The 16991-nt window shown below is 49.8% G+C and overlaps 1 protein-coding gene across 8 annotated transcripts in view; it reads left to right on the top strand.

Moving 5' to 3' along the window:
- Positions 1 to 165: 165 nt before the first annotated feature.
- The window catches only part of golga2 (golgin A2), a 30207-nt gene continuing 13381 nt past the window's right edge, over positions 166 to 16991 (top strand). The window contains exons 1-15 of one of the 8 annotated variants that reach the window (XR_010325595.1): positions 167 to 324; positions 3371 to 3493; positions 4730 to 4810; positions 6147 to 6293; positions 7044 to 7093; positions 7485 to 7548; positions 8140 to 8214; positions 9809 to 9889; positions 11989 to 12027; positions 12765 to 12827; positions 13737 to 13830; positions 14837 to 14943; positions 15158 to 15216; positions 15664 to 15805; positions 16255 to 16344. Coding sequence is in view for 7 of the 8 variants with exons in the window: in XM_064309353.1 (XP_064165423.1) it covers positions 238 to 324; positions 3371 to 3493; positions 4730 to 4810; positions 6147 to 6293; positions 7044 to 7093; positions 7485 to 7548; positions 8152 to 8214; positions 9809 to 9889; positions 11989 to 12027; positions 12765 to 12827; positions 13737 to 13830; positions 14837 to 14943; positions 15158 to 15216; positions 15664 to 15805; positions 16255 to 16344 (1290 nt within the window). In the remaining variant the exon portion in view is untranslated. Of the gene's footprint in view, positions 325 to 3370; positions 3494 to 4729; positions 4811 to 6146; positions 6294 to 7043; positions 7094 to 7484; positions 7549 to 8139; positions 8215 to 9808; positions 9890 to 11988; positions 12028 to 12764; positions 12828 to 13736; positions 13831 to 14836; positions 14944 to 15157; positions 15217 to 15663; positions 15806 to 16254; positions 16345 to 16991 lie in introns of all 8 variants that reach the window. The other 7 variants (XM_064309353.1, XM_064309355.1, XM_064309354.1 and 4 more) reach the window with 7 other exon arrangements.

The raw sequence follows: 16991 nt of genomic DNA, 5'->3' as shown, positions 1-16991 counted from the left end.
CCATGCATTACTTATGCTTGAAGCACATAATGCATAAAGATGGCTTTGGTCATCCAAACTGACTACGCAGCCGTCCATAAGGCGAGAGCAATAAACAAGCATGAGATATACTGTATTTTGTGAGAAAATTTAGCATTTGGCTTCCTGAGAATATAGCTTTAGCATTCAAGGCGTCCGCTGCTGCTCCTAGCGTCAGGATGCAAACGTGCTCTGCGTTGTAGCTCAGTGCCCAAATTGATGACGTGGTGGTGCCGTTCACCTACCGGACGAGACAGAATGGCAGACCAGAGCAGGCAGATCAAACTCGCCGCGGCCAAAAAAAAGGTATAAAACTTTGTTTTAAAATATTAACAGCAGATAGATGGGTTAGCGGATTATCTTTATGCCTGGCATTAAAGATGTCACTGTTTGTCGGGGTGTGATGGGTGCTGACGGTGGTTTAGTTCCACGTCTACCGGTTTCTCACGGCTCCCTCATTCGTCCATTTGGGCTTGTTGATGGGTGACCGTGTGATGGAAATATCGGGGATGCAGTTTGGCCTACCATAGTTGGGCTGTCTGTGACAAGATAATGTGGATAGGATGGACGTTAAGCAACTGAGACGTTTTTTCCTTCGTCATTATGTCACTGTTTGCCGCACTTCTAGCCAGAATAGCTATTCAGTGTTGGTAGTTAACTAAGTTAGATAGCTAGCTTGCTAATTAATTTAGGTCAGCGTGTAGCCCGTGATGCTTGAGTCTGCCAACACTGATGGGACAGCAGCTATCATCGGCGTTCTTTCGCTTTCTTGGTAGTTTAGCAAGCTCATTTTTACGATGTAACCAGCTAGCGATCGATGTCCTCAGTGAATGATGGTTTCACAGTACCATCTAGCTTGCTAATGAAACTAGCTAATGGAACCGGACTGTTTTATTTCCTTGTTGCCATTAGCCAGCTAGCCTAGGTTGCTATTTGAAGATGGTAGCGTTGTAGCTAACGGCGTTAGCTGGCGAGCAAGGTGTCCGAACAGGTCTGAAATAACATTATTGACGTTAACGCGAGCGGGTTAGCTAACGTTAGATAGCTGGCTAAGGTGGAAAGCGTACGTTAGCTATCTTGCTAACTGTTAGCTAGCGAACGTGTAAAATAATCGATAGGTCAGTATGGGGCTCAAGTCGAAATTGGCGTCCTGGTAACGTTGCTTAGCTAGCCAGTTAGCCAGGTAAAGCTGGACCTACATTAATTAGCTGAATCAGAAGAGGATAGCCAGCTAACAAGCTAGATGAACTGATACCTGATAGTTTTGCGTTCGCTCACATGATGCGGCTGTGGACGCACTTGTTTGTGAGCCTGTTAGCTCGCCGTCTTTCGCTAAAACTTATTATTGTGCTTTTGTGTTTCTTATGGTTGCCTTTGTGGAATTCAACTGTGGAATTTGAGTTATGGTGTTTTATGGCGAGCCCCCTCCATTCCTTGACAGCTGTCATGCACTTCCGCTTTTGTGTCCCTGGCTCGTGTAAACAGTGCAGTTGGAATAGTTCCCAAATTGAACCCTTGTCTGTGGGATCAGATTTCGGTATCTAAATTGCCACAGCAATTCAAAGAATGAAACTGGGGCGAGCAAAACAAATGCGGTTCAGGCAGAGCTGTCGAATAGCTAGCTACGACATATCTAGAGAAGAAGCCACTTGTTTGCTAACTATTAATTTAGGTTTCCTGGACGCTATAGTGCTAGAAACGGCACCTTTCGCGTGGGATTACCGTTCAAGGGTGTCGTAGATTAGGAACGCTCTGTCCATAGTTTGTAGAGATAGAAATTTACACCAGACCTATCAGGTATTTGTGTTGTGTGGCAATTCCTGGCCAGAGAGAAGTTGACGTTGGACACTGTCAGAAGTTTAGCCTGCAATCCACACTTTGCATAGACATTTTTCATGCATGCTTTGGAAAGGATACAGTTATTCCTATTTTAGAAATATGTTTGATACTTTGATAGATTCAGGAGCACACATCCCGGCAATGGATGCATACCTGGACGCCTGTAGATAAATTAACTGATATGTGGGGGAAAAAACTATGACTCCAGCACATTTTTGGCGGCGTGATAGGAATCAGTGTTTTTTGTTTTGTCTTAACTGTTTAAACTGCTATTTTGTAGTTAAGTATTTTTATTTGGGATTTAGGGCCAAAATGACACTTTAATCTCATTGGCAGGGTCCATAATCCAAGGTTAATCTTTCAGCAGTGATTTCAGTTATGTAAGAGATGGAATCCAGGTTGGAATGTGCTCAGTGATTTTTTAAAATGATATCCTCCTGCCTTCCCAAGGATACAGCGGAGCCCTGCTTGTACCAATTCTTCTATCACACGCACAGATTATGTGATTATTGCATTATTGAGAACAGTTGGGTTTTCTGGAATGTAACCAAGTGATATAAATGCTTTGCCAAAATGTTTGAAGAAGGTCACTTGAAAGCAGAGTAATGTGATCTAAGGCCTGTTAATGTCTCTGTCGGTTGTTGTGGCGAGATAATGGCGTGTCTGTCGGGGTTAGGGTCAGTGGTGTCTGGGGGTTAGGGTCAGTGGTGTCTGTGGAGAAGGTCAGTTGTGTCTGTGTGGGTTAGGGTCACCGGTGTTTGTGGGACAGGTCAGTGATGTGTAGGGCAGGTCAGTAGTGTCTGTGGGGCAGTCAGTAGTGTCTGTGGGGAAGGTCAGTAGTGTCTGTGGGACAGTCAGTAGTGTCTGTGGGGAAGGTCAGTAGTGTCTGTGGGCAGTCAGTAGTGTCTGTGGGGAAGGTCAGTAGTGTCTGTGGGACAGTCAGTAGTGTCTGTGGGGAAGGTCAGTAGTGTCTGTGGGGCAGTCACTAGTGCCTGTGGGGCAGTTAGTAGTGTCTGTGGGGAAGGTCAGTATTTGTCTGTGGGGCAGTCACTAGTGCCTGTGGGGAAGTTAGTAATGTCTGTGGGGAAGGTCAGTAGTGTCTGTGGGACAGTCAGTAGTGCCTGTGGGGCAGTCAGTAGTGTCTGTGGGGAAGGTCAGTAGTGTTTGTGGGACAGTCAGTAGTGTCTGTGGGGAAGGTCAGTAGTGTCTGTGGGGCAGTTAGTAGTGCCTGTGTGGCAGTTAGTACTGTCTGTGGGGAAGGTCAGTAGTGTCTGTGGGACAGTCAGTAGTGCGCGGGCACTTGTGGGGATGTTTTTGTGCATTGTCGCAAGCCTGTTTCCCTGCAGGCTTTTGTTTGTTTGATCTCTTAGTGCCCCCTTTGTTTGAACGGCTGCCTTTGTTTGCTCTCCATGAGCTTCCGTCTCTGTGGTCCTGTATCCGTGATGTTGCGTCTCTGACTCGCTATTACTCATTCTTCTCCTCCCTCTCTTTACCCCCCCCCCCCCCCCCCCAGCTGAAGGAGTTTCAGCAGAAGAGTGCCCCGCCTTCCGGGGGGTCAAGCATCAAGAAGAAGAGGAAGACGAAGGAAGCGGGTCAGCTGGACCCCCCCCAGGGAGACAGACACTCCCCAGATAATGTGAGTCCCTACCCCTCCACCTCCGAACTGGCTACCACCAATCGCACCAACTCCTCACTAACGGCTCTCCAACTCCAACTCCTCACTAACGGCTCTCCAACTCCAACTCCTCACTAACGGGTCACCAACACCAACTCCTCACTAACGCTCTCCACCCACAGTCACCAACTCCATCCTCACTAACGGGTCACCAACTCCAACTCCTCACTAACGGGTCACCAACTCCTCACTAACGGGTCACCAACACCAACTCCTCACTAACGGGTCACCAACTCCAACTCCTCACTAACGGGTCACCAACTCCAACTCCTCACTAACGGGTCACCAACTCCAACTCCTCACTAACAGGTCACCAACTCCAACTCCTCACTAACGGGTTTCCAACTCCTCACTAACAGGTCACCAACTCCAACTCCTCACTAACGGGTCACCAACTCCAACTCCTCACTAACAGGTCACCAACTCCAACTCCTCACTAACGGGTCTCCAACTCCTCACTAACGGGTCACCAACTCCAACTCCTCACTAACGGGTCACCAACTCCAACTCCTCACTAAAGGGTGCATTGTGGCTGTCTCATTGGGCCTGATTAATGTGATAAAGTGACCTGCCAGGGAGGTGGGGATCTCTGTGCCGTGAGGAAGCCCAGAACCGACCGTGACCGGTTGGGTTTGTCTTCTTCGTATCGCTGCCTGCGTCTGCGGCGTGGGTGACGGAGGCCTTTGGTCACCCCTTAGCTGAGTGTGCGGGGAGAGCAGCGGCAGCACAGAGAGGAAATGGATCTGCTCTGATGATGTCAGTGGCTATGAGCATCATCATTTCCTCCTTAGCCAAATTAGCCCGCTCTTCACTGGATAAATACCAAATACCAAATACCATACGCTAATGGCAGACGCTGTAGCTGCTATCTTTTTCCTTTTATCCCATCTCTCTCTTTTGCCCTGTGTAAATTCCTGCTCTCTCTCTCTCCTCTCTCTCTGTCTCTCCTCTCTCACACTCGCGCTCTCTGTCTCTCCTCTCACACCCTCACTCGCTCCCTCTCTCTCTCCTCTCACACCCTCACTCGCTCTCTCTCTCCTCTCTCTCCTCTCTCTCTGTCTCTCCTCTCTCACACTCGCTCTCTCTCTCCTCTCACACCCTCGCTCTCTCTCTCTCTCCTCTCTCTCACACCCTCACTCACTCTCTCTCTCCTCTCTCTCTGTCTCTCACTCGCTCTCTCTGGCCCCTCTCCTGTAGATTCAGAGCATACTGAAAGTTCTGGTGTCTGATCTTAGCGTGACCAATGGGGTCGCTCTCCCTCCGTTTGTTAACAGCCAGGTGAGCTGCCTTCTCTGTCGCTTGCTTCCCCCCCCCTTCGTTTCTCTCCCTCCGTCCCTGTCCCGCTCCGTCTCTCTCTCCCTCGTTCTGAGCATGCTCTCCTCTCTGGCGGCCACCGGCTGTTTCGACACCGGGATCTTGGGAGCGGCTCCGTCGTTGTACATTTTTACCGCTGCTGCTTTGTACTTGTTCTCTGTTTGAGTTGTGGGGCTGCTGCTACCGTGCCCATTGCAGCTTGTCCCCCAGGCATGTTTCGTTTGATTGTTTTTATTGTTTTTTGGTTGTTTGATTGTTTGTGTGTTTGTGTTTGAGTGTGTGAGCGAGTGTGTCAGCGTGTGAGCAGGCTTTATTTTTCATGAAATGTTACCCTGGCATGACCGCACAAGCTTGGGAAAGCTTTAAATGTGAAAATGAGTCATTTTGTGATGTGTGCACATGCCTGCGACTGTGTGTGTGTGTGTGTGTTATTGTGTGCACGTGTATGCATGAATGTGTGGGGGGTTTTTGTGTGTACTTGTGTGCATGCATGTGTTTGTGTTTGTTATGTGAGTATCTTTGCGTGTGAGTATGCTTGTCCACATGCAAATGTGTCGCTCTGATTCACGGTGTGTGTCAGTGTCTCACGCTGTGTGTCAGTGTCTCACGCTGTGTGTCAGTGTCTCACGGTGTGTTTGTTTGTGTCTCACGGTGTGTTTGTGTGTGTGTTTCACGCTGTGTGTCAGTGTCTCGTCTGTGTGTGTGTGTGTGTGTCTCACGCTCTGTGCGTGTGTCAGTGTCTCACGCTGTGTGTCAGTGTCTCATGGTGTGTGTGTGTGTGTGTGTGTGTCTCACGCTCTGTGCGTCTCACACTGTGTGTGTGTCTGTGTCTCACGCTGTGTGTGTGTGAATGTGTGTGTCTGTGTCTCACGCTGTGTGTGTGTGTGTGTGTGTGTGTGTGTGTGTGTATGTCTCACAGTGTGTGCGTGTCTCGTGTGTGTGTGTGTGTGTCTCATGCTGTGTGTCAGTGTCTCGTGTGTGTGTGTGTGTGTCTCACAGTGTGTGCGTGTCTCATGGTGTGTGTGTGTGTGTGTCTCACGCTGTGTGTGTGTGTCTCACACTGTGTGTGTGTGTCTCACACTGTGTGTGTGTCTCACAGTGTGTGTGTGTGTCTCACGCTGTGTGTGTGTCTCACAGTGTGTGTGTGGTTCGTGTGTGTCTCACAGTGTGTGTGTGTGTCTCACGCTGTGTGTGTGTGTCTCACAGTGTGTGTGTGTGTCTCACGCTGTGTGTGTGTGTGTGTGTGTCTCACAGTGTGTGTGTGTGTCTCACGCTGTGTGTGTGTGTGTGTGTGTCTCAGGCTCTCATTGACGGTGAGGCCAGGGCGTCTCCGAGCGCGCAGCTGGAAGATGAGCAGCACAGAGAGCCCGACCGCCGCTCGCCGGTGCCTAACGCTAGCGCTAGCGCTATTAACCCCGAGCCTCGCAGCCAAAGCCCTGCCGCGCAGGTTTGTCTGTCTGTCTGTCTGTCTGTCTCTCTGTCTGTCTGTCTGTCTGTCTCTCTGCCTGTCTCTCTCTGTCTATCTCTGTCTGTCTCTCTGTCTCTCTCTCTGCCTGTCTCTCTCTGTCTGTCTCTGTCTGTCTCTCTGTCTGTTTGTCTCTCTGCCTGTCTCTCTCTGTCTGTCTCTCTGTCTGTTTGTCTCTCTGCCCTTCTCTCTGCCTGTGTGTCTGACTCTCTCTCTATGTCTGCCTGTCTCTCTCTGTCTGTGTGTCTGTCTCTGTCTCTGTCTGTCTGTCTGTGTGTCTGTCTGTCTGTCTCTCTGCCCTTCTCTCTGCCTGTCTCTCTCTGTCTGTCTATCTCTGTCTGTCTCTCTGTCTGTTTGTATCTCTGCCCTTCTCTCTGTCTGCCTGTCTCTCTGCCTGTGTGTCTGTCTCTCTCTCTCTCTGTCTGTCTGTCTCTCTGCCCTTCTCTCTGCCTGTCTCTCTCTGTCTGTCTGTCTTCACCCTGCCCACGCACGTTTTCTCTGTTTGATAACAACACACTAAAGCTTTGTTGTCTTAGAGCGAGTATTACTGCCTGTTCACTTCCGTGTCTGTTGTTGGAAAGGATGTTAAAAGATTTCACAACAGAGTGCATCGGGGGAGATGTTCCTGTGTGTCGGCTTGCCTGCTGTCCGCCTAAAACGGTTTTTGACCTTAAGAGTCGGTCCTCGGACTGTGTTCAGTAAAACTTTATTCCTTTTTTTCTCCGACGACAGAGCTCGAGCCCTGACGCGAACTGCAATGAAAATTCCCTGGAAGAGAACAGGTGAGCGCTGGGGTGCCTGGGAATGAGCGGAGTCCCTCCGCTGGTCATTTTAAACGTGCCCTGCCCCTCCCCAAAAACCTGTCCTCCACCACTCACTTTCTACGCAGCCACACCCCTCTGCCCCCCCCCCAGTCCTCAGCCCAGTCTCCCAGGAGTGCTGGGACTTCGACTGAGGCAGGCCGGCTGCTAATGAATGTTTTTGGCAGTTAGCTAGAATTGGACGGGAGCCAGATAAGTCAGTTAATGCTATGTAGAATCTCCTGCTTATATAACTGGTGTGTGTGTTTGTGTGTTTGTGTGTGTGTGTGTGTGTATGTATGTGTGTGTGTTTGTGCACGTGTTTGTGTTTGTGTGCGCGTGTTTACGTGTGTGTGTGTGTGTGTGTTTGCAGACCGCTGTCCTCCACGGAAAGCTTGCGCCAGCTGTCCCAGCAACTCAACGGCCTGCTATCTGAGGTAGAGCCCCGCCCTCCCCCCCCCTTTTCGCCTGGCCCCCCCCTCAACCCTTCCGAGCTGGTTAAGGGCCAGGGGTACACTGGGGCAGGACGTCCAGACTTGCTGATTGAGGTCCCTGTGCCCCATAGGGTTTCTTCCACCCTTGTCCTGCGAGCTGCAGGATCACGCAGATTTCAGTCTACCTTACACATTTCCCACAATGCACTGCACCGTTTGTCGAGATTCTTTTCTTGGTGAAAGTTCATTTAATAAATGGGAGCTAAATTCTGTACGAGACCCTCCAGAGACCAAGGCCGACTGCCCCGCAGCTGAAGTATTAGCGGGTTTGTGTGGGATTGACTGAAGGTTGTCTTGAGAAGATTCGGGAAATCCCAGAGAATTTGAAAACAAGGGAGTTTGAACGCTCTTTACCGCTAACCCACCCAACATTCAGTGTAGCGCTTACCATGCAGCACTAACACAATAAGCAAAGTGTTTATCTGTGCGATATTTACTCTGTATTGTGTTAGCAACGGAACAGGACAGATATCAATGCAATTTCAATTTAACGCAGGTCCCAGCTGACTTCATTATTTTTCTTTGTTTCTGTTGACGCCCGGGCAGTCTCCATCGTCCTACGTGAACGGGGACAGCGCGGTGTCGCCGGCCAATGAGAAGGAGCTGGAGGTAGGGAGAGTGTCTCCGTTTTTTCCCTCGGGCCCCCGTCCTCCCGAGCCTTTCTCTCTACCGCGCGTTCAGACGACTGCGTCACGCGTCCGCGTCTTTCTGAGCCTTCGGTTCTTCAGAGGACGCTTTTTTTTAACGCGTCGTGTTGTTTTTTGTGTTTGTCTGCCTCGGTTCGAAGAGGGGGGGGGGGTTATGGGTAGGTGTGAGTAGTTGACTGAGCTCGGAGGCGTGGCGCTTGCCGGGAGTCTGGCCCCTCCCCCAGGCCCGGAACATTCCGTCACACCAGGCCGTGCTGGAATGCGGTGGCGGCGGGTATCACATGATCGTATGGGTGTTCCGGCCTGTAGCACAGCTCCGGTTTCTGTCCTGCAAGGAGCATGACTTCAATTACTCCTCTGCCAGAGCACATCTCTCTCTCTCTCTCTCTCTCTCTCTCTCTCTCTCTCTCTCTCTCTCTCTCTCTCTCTCTCTCTCTCTCTCTCTCTCTCTCTCTCTCTCTTCTCTCTCTCCTCTCGCTTCTCTCTCTCACTCTCTCTCTCTCGCTCTCTCTCTCTCACTCTCGCTTTCTCTCTCTCTCTGTCTTTCTCTCTCTCTCTCATGCTCTTGCTTTCTCTCTCTCTCTGTCTTTATCTCTCTCTATCGCTCTTGCTTTCACTCTCTCTCGCTCTCTCACTCTCTCTCTCACTCTTGCTCCCTCGCTCTCTGTCTTTCTCGCTCTCTCTCTTTCACTCTCTGTCTCTCGCTCTCTCTCGCTCTCCCACTCTCTCTATTTCTCTCTCTCTCTTTTTGTTTCCTTTTTCCTGTTTATCTCTCCTGAGCTGCCCAGTTCAATGGATAGGTTCTGACAGTGTCTGATAGCCTGTTTTTGGAAAAGATTATTTGCGTATGAAAAATGACAAATCATGCTATTTTAATGTCTTGGTTCTGGTCAGCAGAGCCATTTCTGGTGTTGACTTTAAAGATTTAAATAGTTTACCCTACTAATTTTCTCTGACGTGGGGAGAAAATATTGTGTTGGAATTATTATTATTATACTAATAGATTACAATTAAGTAGACACACAACAGTTTGTTAGACTGTTATCACTTACCTGATGAATACCAAGCCACAAGCATACTTATTACATTAGTGCAATAATAGGTCTGTGTGCATGCATAGGCATTACTCTTCTGGAGCAGTGGCAGGCGTTTAAAAGGCCGTCTGCCCCGTGATTGGTCCGTTCCGTCCGGGCCCCGCCCCGCCGTCTGTGACTCTTCGGAAGGCAGCCAGTCCCCCGGGCTGCTCACTTGCAGCGGTCTGTTGGGTCAAGCGCAGCTCCGGTTCCAGGCCTTGTTCTGCCATTCAAAAGCTGTGCCTCTGCCAGGATTTGAACCCGCATCTCTCTGGTGCCCCAGTGTTCCATCCTGTGGAACTGTGGGGGGGCTTTCGTGCTGCCCGCGAGCTTGATGGTCCGCATGGACGAGATCACCAGAGTTTGGACGAGTCTGTGATTGGCGACAGACGGATTGACCCCCTCCTTCTCCATCCCTCCAGTTATGTTTGTTTATCTTTTCCACTGTTTCGCTCTCCCCTTCTCTGCATGCTCGCACCCCAGACCCGAAACCAGGAGCTCGCAGCCGCCCTGGACTCCAGCAAGCTCACAAACACTCAGCTGAGCTCAAAGCTAGACCAGCTGGTAAGAGAGACTGACTGCACGCAGTGAGTGTGTGTGTGCACGTGCCTGTGCATGTGCATGTGTGTGTGCCTGTGCGTGCGCATGTGTCTGTGTGCACGTGCCTGTGCCTGTGTGTGTGCGCATGTGTGTCTGTGTGCGCGTGTACATGTGCCTGTGCGCGTGCATGTGCACGTGTATGTGCATGGGGTGTGGGGTGCAGGCGGGACAGCTGTGATGAACCAAGTCCCTGATTTGTCGATAACCCCATCCCACTATCCTCAGTGCTTCTCACTGCTTATAACTTGTACTAATAACATTCCCCCGTGTTCACACGCACACACAAACGTGTGCGAGCGCTAAGCTCCCACACACGCTGAACGTTTCTGCATGTTTAGTTTTTTTCCCCCACCCTTTGCTTTTGTGCTAATATTGAGCCTGTGTCATCAACTGTATTCCAGTAACTCAATCTTGTTTGAAACTACCAGTTTTGGCAGCCATTAAAATATTGCAGAATCGTGTGCCAAGATGTGGTATTTTGTAGTTTCTGTGTTTGACTGTATGTCTGGTTTCCGGTTGTGATTTTAGGGATGGAAAAGCTTCTTCTGATTACACCTTACCGTATGTGTGCAAACGGCTAACCGTTACTAAGAGGCCCATCTCACCTTGGTAACAGATAAGCAGCAACAGGAGTCTCGCCTGTGCTAACAGCTAAGCAACAGCAACAGAACGTCTCTCCTTTCCAACAACTAAATAACAGCAGCAGGAGTCTCACCTGTGCTAAGAACCAAACAACATAAGCAGCACACCTTTCCTGTGCCAGAGCCATTACTAACAGACCCACATCACCTCTCCCTGTGTAACCATTAGTTACCTGCGCCAACCGAACCATTAAAAGCTGAACATCTCACCTGTGCTAACCGCTAACCAGCATTAACAGAACGTGAGATGTTCTGTGCTAACCACTAACCAGGATTAGCAGAACATCTCACCTGTGCTAACCACTAACCAGCATTAGAAGAACATCTCACCTGTGCTAACCACTAACCAGCATTACCATAACACTGATTTCTGAGCAGAGCTTAGCGGGGGACTTAATGAAGTTATTAGCTAAACGGGCCATTGAAACGCTGTCCTGTATGAAATGGGCTGGGCTGTTTTCATTGTGGGTTTGTCCCTGTTGCTTGTGCTGTATTTATTTAGTTTAGATTAATTATTTACTCGTACGGGCTGGAAATGTTCTCTGCATCAGATGCTGAAGCCAAAAGCTGCTGGCCTACGGGGCTGCCCTCGTACCTTCCTGCTGGCCTACGGGGCTGCCCTCGTACCTTCCTGCTGGCCTACGGGGCTGCCCTCGTACCTTCCTGCTGGCCTACGGGGCTGCCCTCGTACCTTCCTGCTGGCCTACGGGGCTGCCCTCGTACCTTCCTGCTGCTGGCCTAACGGGGCTGCCCTCAGTACTTCCTGCTGGCCTACGGGGCTGCCCTCGTACTTCCTGCTGAACTGGGGCTGCCCTCGTACCTCTGCTGGCCTACGGGGCTGCCCGTACCTTCCTGCTGCTGGCACTATGGCTGCCCTCGTACCTTCCTGCTGGCCTCACGGGGCTGCCTCGTACCTTCTGCTGCCTACGGGCTGCCCTCGTACCTTCCTGCTGGCCTACGGGGCTGCCCTCGTACCTTCCTGCTGGCCTACGGGGCTGCCCTCGTACCTTCCTGCTGGCCACCGTGGCTGCCCTCGTTTCGCTTCTCTGATGGTATTGCAGAGAATGAGAGGGCAGAGATTTTGCGGGTCTGAGGGCTGGTTCGGGTTGAGTTAACCTGGCCGAAGGACCATATGCTGTTGTACATGACATCAGGTCATTGGACCGCTGAATGTGGGGTCCTGATTATTAGCTGTTGGATGTTATGTCCGAACATTGGACAGTTGAATGTGACATCGGGACTATGGGTTGTTGGATGTGATGTCAGGACTATTAGCTGTTGGGTATGATGTGTGGTCATTGGACTGTTGAATGCGGCCTCATGACTATTGACTGATGTCAGGGTTGTTGGACACCATAACTGTGGTCTGACCTTGATGATGTCACTAATTAGACTCCTCCCCCTGTCCTTGTGTTAATGCAGACACATCAGTCCCAGGAGCTCTCGGAGCAGCTACAGAAGGTAAGGAGGCTATGCTGCGTATGGGTTATGTTTCCCTGGGAACGGGTAGCGGGTTACCTAAAAAAGTGTGATCTCCAGAAGGTAGGAAGGGAGAGGCTGAAATTCAGGGCTTCTCGGCTTTGGGGTTTTCAGCTGTCGTAAACAACTGCAATCTCATGATTGGGTGGAGACCAGGCCCGGCTGAATCAGGTGCTTAAGAGCTTAGGTCAGGGCTGCCCAGCCCTGTTCCTGGAGATTTTCCAACCTGTAGGTTTTCACTCCAACCCTAATGAAGCGCTCTTCATTCAAAAAACCGGCTTGCTTGCATACTATTGAGTATACAAGTTGCATGTATGCAACTTGTATACTCAATAGTAGGCAAGTAAGCTGATTCAGACGTGGGCCTAGAGATCTCATTGCAATTAGTATAATCGTGTGTGCCAAATTAGTGTCGAAATGGCCCACAGGATCTCCAGGAAAAGGGTTGGGCGGCACTGGCTTAGGGGAATATGGAAAACATGCTAGACTGGGACCTGTTTATGACAAGGTAGGAAAAAATCAATGAATGCAAATATTGACTTGTGATCGCAGGGATTATAATAGTCTAGATGAAAGCGTTTTTTGTTTCCTGAATGTTGTGGGCAGAAATGTGTTATAAACCTGCCTAGGTCACGCTGTTGCTGAAATGTGAGTGCTTTTCAGTGATGGGTCATGCCTAAGGGTTTTACATGTCTGCTGCATGCTTGTCCCCTGTCCAGGAGCGCAAAGAGTTTGAGCAGAAGTTTCAGAAGGAGCAAGGAGCCATGCGGGAGCAGCTGCAAGTGAGCATCTTACCCCCAAGGGGCCTGTATCCCTTCAGGAAAGGCCTGACTATACGACTGACTATCAGCCCTCGAGGGGCCTGTATCCCTGCAGGAAAGGCCTGACTATACGACTGACTATCAGCCCTCGAGGGGCCTGTATCCCTGCAGGAAAGGCCTGACTATACGACTGACTATCAGCATTTCTGGTCAGACACACCGGCAATACAAAAATCCTGTATCAGCAAGAAGACACAGAGGCCATTATTGTAATATTAACCAAACAATCAGCAATCTTTAAACCACAATTTTAATGCTTCAATAAGAGGGGCCTACTGTCCCTCAAACAAATTGTTGTTGCACAGACATAGTCAATGAACCAAAGGACGGTTATTACTCAGTGAGCACTGAGACTGCACAATAATCAAATGTCACACCTTAGACCAGGGGTGCACAACAAGGGCTGGTCCGTTTCAGGATTTTGTGCCAACTTCAGTTCTTAATTATTTAATTAGCCCAGTCATATCTTGATCTGAAATTTGTACAAGCACCAGCTACAACCACAGACTGCATGTTTATCCTAAAGATTTTACTGGGCTTAAGTACAGGAGTGAACCAATGTAGTTTATAGAGTTGTCAGAGAACTAAAACTGAGGTGACTGGTTGGAATAAAAACCAGCATGTGGACCAGCCCTCCAGGACCGGAGTTGTACACCCCTGCCTTAGACCAACGCGTGCGGTGCTGATCAGTACAAACGGCATAGCCACTGCTGCCTGTTTGAGAGGGCACGTGGAGTCATTCGACAGATCAATAAAAGCACGCACAACACACAGTAAATGCTACGACAGACAGTATCAAATCATTGCAGTGTAACAAAAACAATATCGATCCATGAAATGTTGACGGTAGTATTTGTTCCTCTGTGACAGGTCCACATCCAGACCATCGGGATTCTGGTGTCGGAGAAATCGGAGCTGCAGACGGCCTTGTCCTACACGCAGCAGGCCGCTCGACAGAAGACCGGTAAGTTCCATTACTCGATCGGTCTGGCCCCGGTTCGGTTCGGTGTGGTGGTCGATTGGTTGTAACTGATTTGTTTATGGATTGCATGGCTACACGATTGTCATGCGAGGATAATAAATGTCATCGTTGGTTGATTGCAAAAGTGAGTGTGTAATTGATTGATTGAGTGATCTGTTGGTTGGTTTATCAGTTGGTCGGTTGTTAGATTGATTAACTGACTGCACAAGTGGTTAATTTTGGTTGGTTGATTGAGTTAATTGAATGAAAGTTTACTGGTTTATCAGGTGGTTTATGTGTTGAATGGTTCATGTCTCGGTCCTGTGTGTGAGCTGACCATTTGAATGGTTGATTTTATCAGTTGGTTTGTGTGTTGAATGGTTGAGTTTATTGGTTTATCAGTTGGTTTATGTGTTGAACGCTTGAGTTTATCAGTTGGTTTATGTGTTGAACGGCTGAGTTTGTCGGTTTATCAGTTGGTTTGTGTTGGATGGTTGAGTTTAACGGTTGGTTTATGTGTTGAACGGCTGAGTTTATCGGTTTATCAGTTGGTTTGTGTTGGATGGTTGAGTTTGCCGCTTGGTTTATGTGTTTGAATGGTTGAGTTTATTGGTTGGTTTATGTGTTTGAATGGTTGAGTTTATTGGTTGGTTTATGTTTGAATGGTTGAGTTTATTGGTTGGTTTATGTTTGAATGGTTGAGTTTATTGGTTGGTTTATGTGTTTGAATGGTTGAGTTTATTGGTTGGTTAATGTGTTTGAATGGTTGAGTTTATTGGTTGGTTTGTGTTGGATGGTTGAGTTTATTGGTTGGTTTGTGTTTGAATGGTTGAGTTTATCGGTTGGTTTGTGTTTGAATGGTTGAGTTTATTGGTTGGTTTATGTGTTTGAATGGTTGAGTTTATTGGTTGGTTTGTGTTTGAATGGTTGAGTTTATTGGTTGGTTAATGTGTTGAGCGGTTGGCGTCTCGGTCCTGCGTGTGAGCTGACCGCTGTGTGCGTTTGCCAGGGGAAGCGGAGGAGTTCAGTAACCGGCTGCAGTCCTCCAAACAGCGGGTGTCAGAGCTGGAGAGGACCCTGTCCTCCGTCTCCACCCAGCAGAAGCAGTTTGAGAAGGTAGGACCCCCACACGCCTTTACTGTCATTCACGCTCTCTGTGCTGGTGCACGTCACCGTGCCGCTCACCATTATTCTCTCTGTGCTGGTGCACGCCATTGTGCCGCTCCCCATTATTCCTGACCTAAACTGGACAAACAGGACCACAATGCACTTCTTCTCTTCAATGTGTTTATGCTTTCATCACGGCTGTTTTGTTCTGTTTTGCTTCTAGCATAATAAAGAGCTCGAGAAGGAGAGAGACAGCCTAAAGCTGGAGGTGTACAGACTGAAGTAAGTCCCTCACCAAGTCGACTTCTTTTCTCTTCTCCTCGCTGTTTCTGTTCTCGTGATGCTGGTGAAAAATGGCGATCGATGTTTCTGTCACCTGCTCTCTCCCCCTCTCTCTCTCTCTCTCTCATCCTCCCTCTCCTTCTGTCTCACTCTGTCTTTTTTCCCTCCCTCTCTCTCTGTTCCGCTCCCTCTGTCTCTCTTGCTCTCTCTCTCTCACTGTGTCTGCCTGTCCGTGTGTCTGTCCGTGTGTGCGGTCGTAAGGGCCTTCTGTTCAGTGACGAGGTCTGTCCGTATGTCTGTCCGTGTGTGTGGCAGTAAGAGCCTTCTCTGTGCTGTTCAGTGACCGAGGCCTGTCCGTATGTCTGTCCGTGTGTGTGGCAGTAAGGCCCTTCTCCTTGCTGTTCAGTGACCGAGGCCTGTCTGTGTGTCTGTCCGTGTGCGCACCAGTAAAGGGAACGAGGAGGCGAGGCAGCAGAGCTCCGAGCTGGCCGAGCAGCTGAAGCTGAGGGCGGGCGAGAACGACGCCATGCGCTACGAGCTGGACGACCTGCGCAAGAGGCTGGAGATGGCCGACCTGATGATCCAGCAGGTAAACGGAGCGCTCACCTGGGGGGTCCTCCACCTGGGGGTCCTCCACCTGGGGGATCCTCCACCTGAGGGTCCTCCACCTGGGGGTCTTCCACCTGGGGGTCCTCCACCTGAGGGATCCTCCACCTGGGGGTCCTCCACCTGGGGGATCCTCCACCTGGGGGTCCTCCACCTGGGGGTCCTCCACCTGGGGGATCCTCCACCTGAGGGGTCCTCCACCTGGGGGATCCTCCACCTGAGGGGTCCTCCACCTGGGGGCCCTCCACCTGGGGGATCCTCCACCTGGGGGATCCTCCACCTGGGGGTCCTCCACCTGGGGGATCCTCCACCTGGGAGGGGTCTCCACCTGGGAGGGTCCTCCACAGATGGGGAATAACTGGACTGGTCCGGTCCAGTGAGCAGTAGCTTTGCATTGATTATTTCTGTGCTTCTTCATTTTCTTCTTTTTAGTTCTCCAGCCAATCAGGGCCTCCCAGCAGCAACCAGCAAGCGCAGCTGCTCCTGGAGGAGAAACTGCAGCTGGAGGCGCACACAGAACAGGTGCGTTGGTGTGTTTATGTGTGTGTATGTGTGTATTTATGTGTGTGCGTGTGTGTGTGTATGTATTTATGTGTGCATGTGTGTTTGTGTGCGTGTGTATGTATTTATGTGTGTGTGTGGGCATGTATTACTATCTTTGTGAGAACCAAATGTCCCCACAAGATTAGAAAGATGAGGAAAATTATGCAAGGTGGGTACCTTTTACTGGTCCCCACAAGTTCAAGAGCCTGTTTTAGGGTTAGGACTTAGGGTTAGGGTTACAATTAGGTTAAGGTTAGGGTTAAGGTTAGGCATGTAGTGGTTGGGTTTAGGTTTAGGGTTAGGGTTAGAGGTTACGGAATGAATGTAAGTCAGTGGGATGCAAGTATAGCGATACTTGTGTGTGGGTGTGTGTATATGTGCATGCGTGTGTGTGTGTGTGTATATGTGCATGCGTGTGTGGGTGTGTGTATATGTGCGTGTGTGTGTGTGGGTGTGTGTATATGTGCGTGTGTGTGTGTGTGGGTGTGTGTATATGTGCATGCGTGTGGGTGTGTGTATATGTGCATGTGTGTGTGTGTGGGTGCGTGCGTGCGTGTGTATGTATGTGTGTGTGTATGTACATGTGTGTGTGTAACATCCTGTGGTTTCCCTCCCGGTGCTGCGCA

This window comes from Anguilla rostrata, chromosome 14 (genome assembly GCF_018555375.3).
Source record: "Anguilla rostrata isolate EN2019 chromosome 14, ASM1855537v3, whole genome shotgun sequence".
NCBI lineage: Eukaryota > Metazoa > Chordata > Actinopteri > Anguilliformes > Anguillidae > Anguilla > Anguilla rostrata.
The sequence above is the reverse complement of the archived record's forward strand: the minus strand, read 5'-3'. Positions and strand labels throughout refer to the sequence as shown.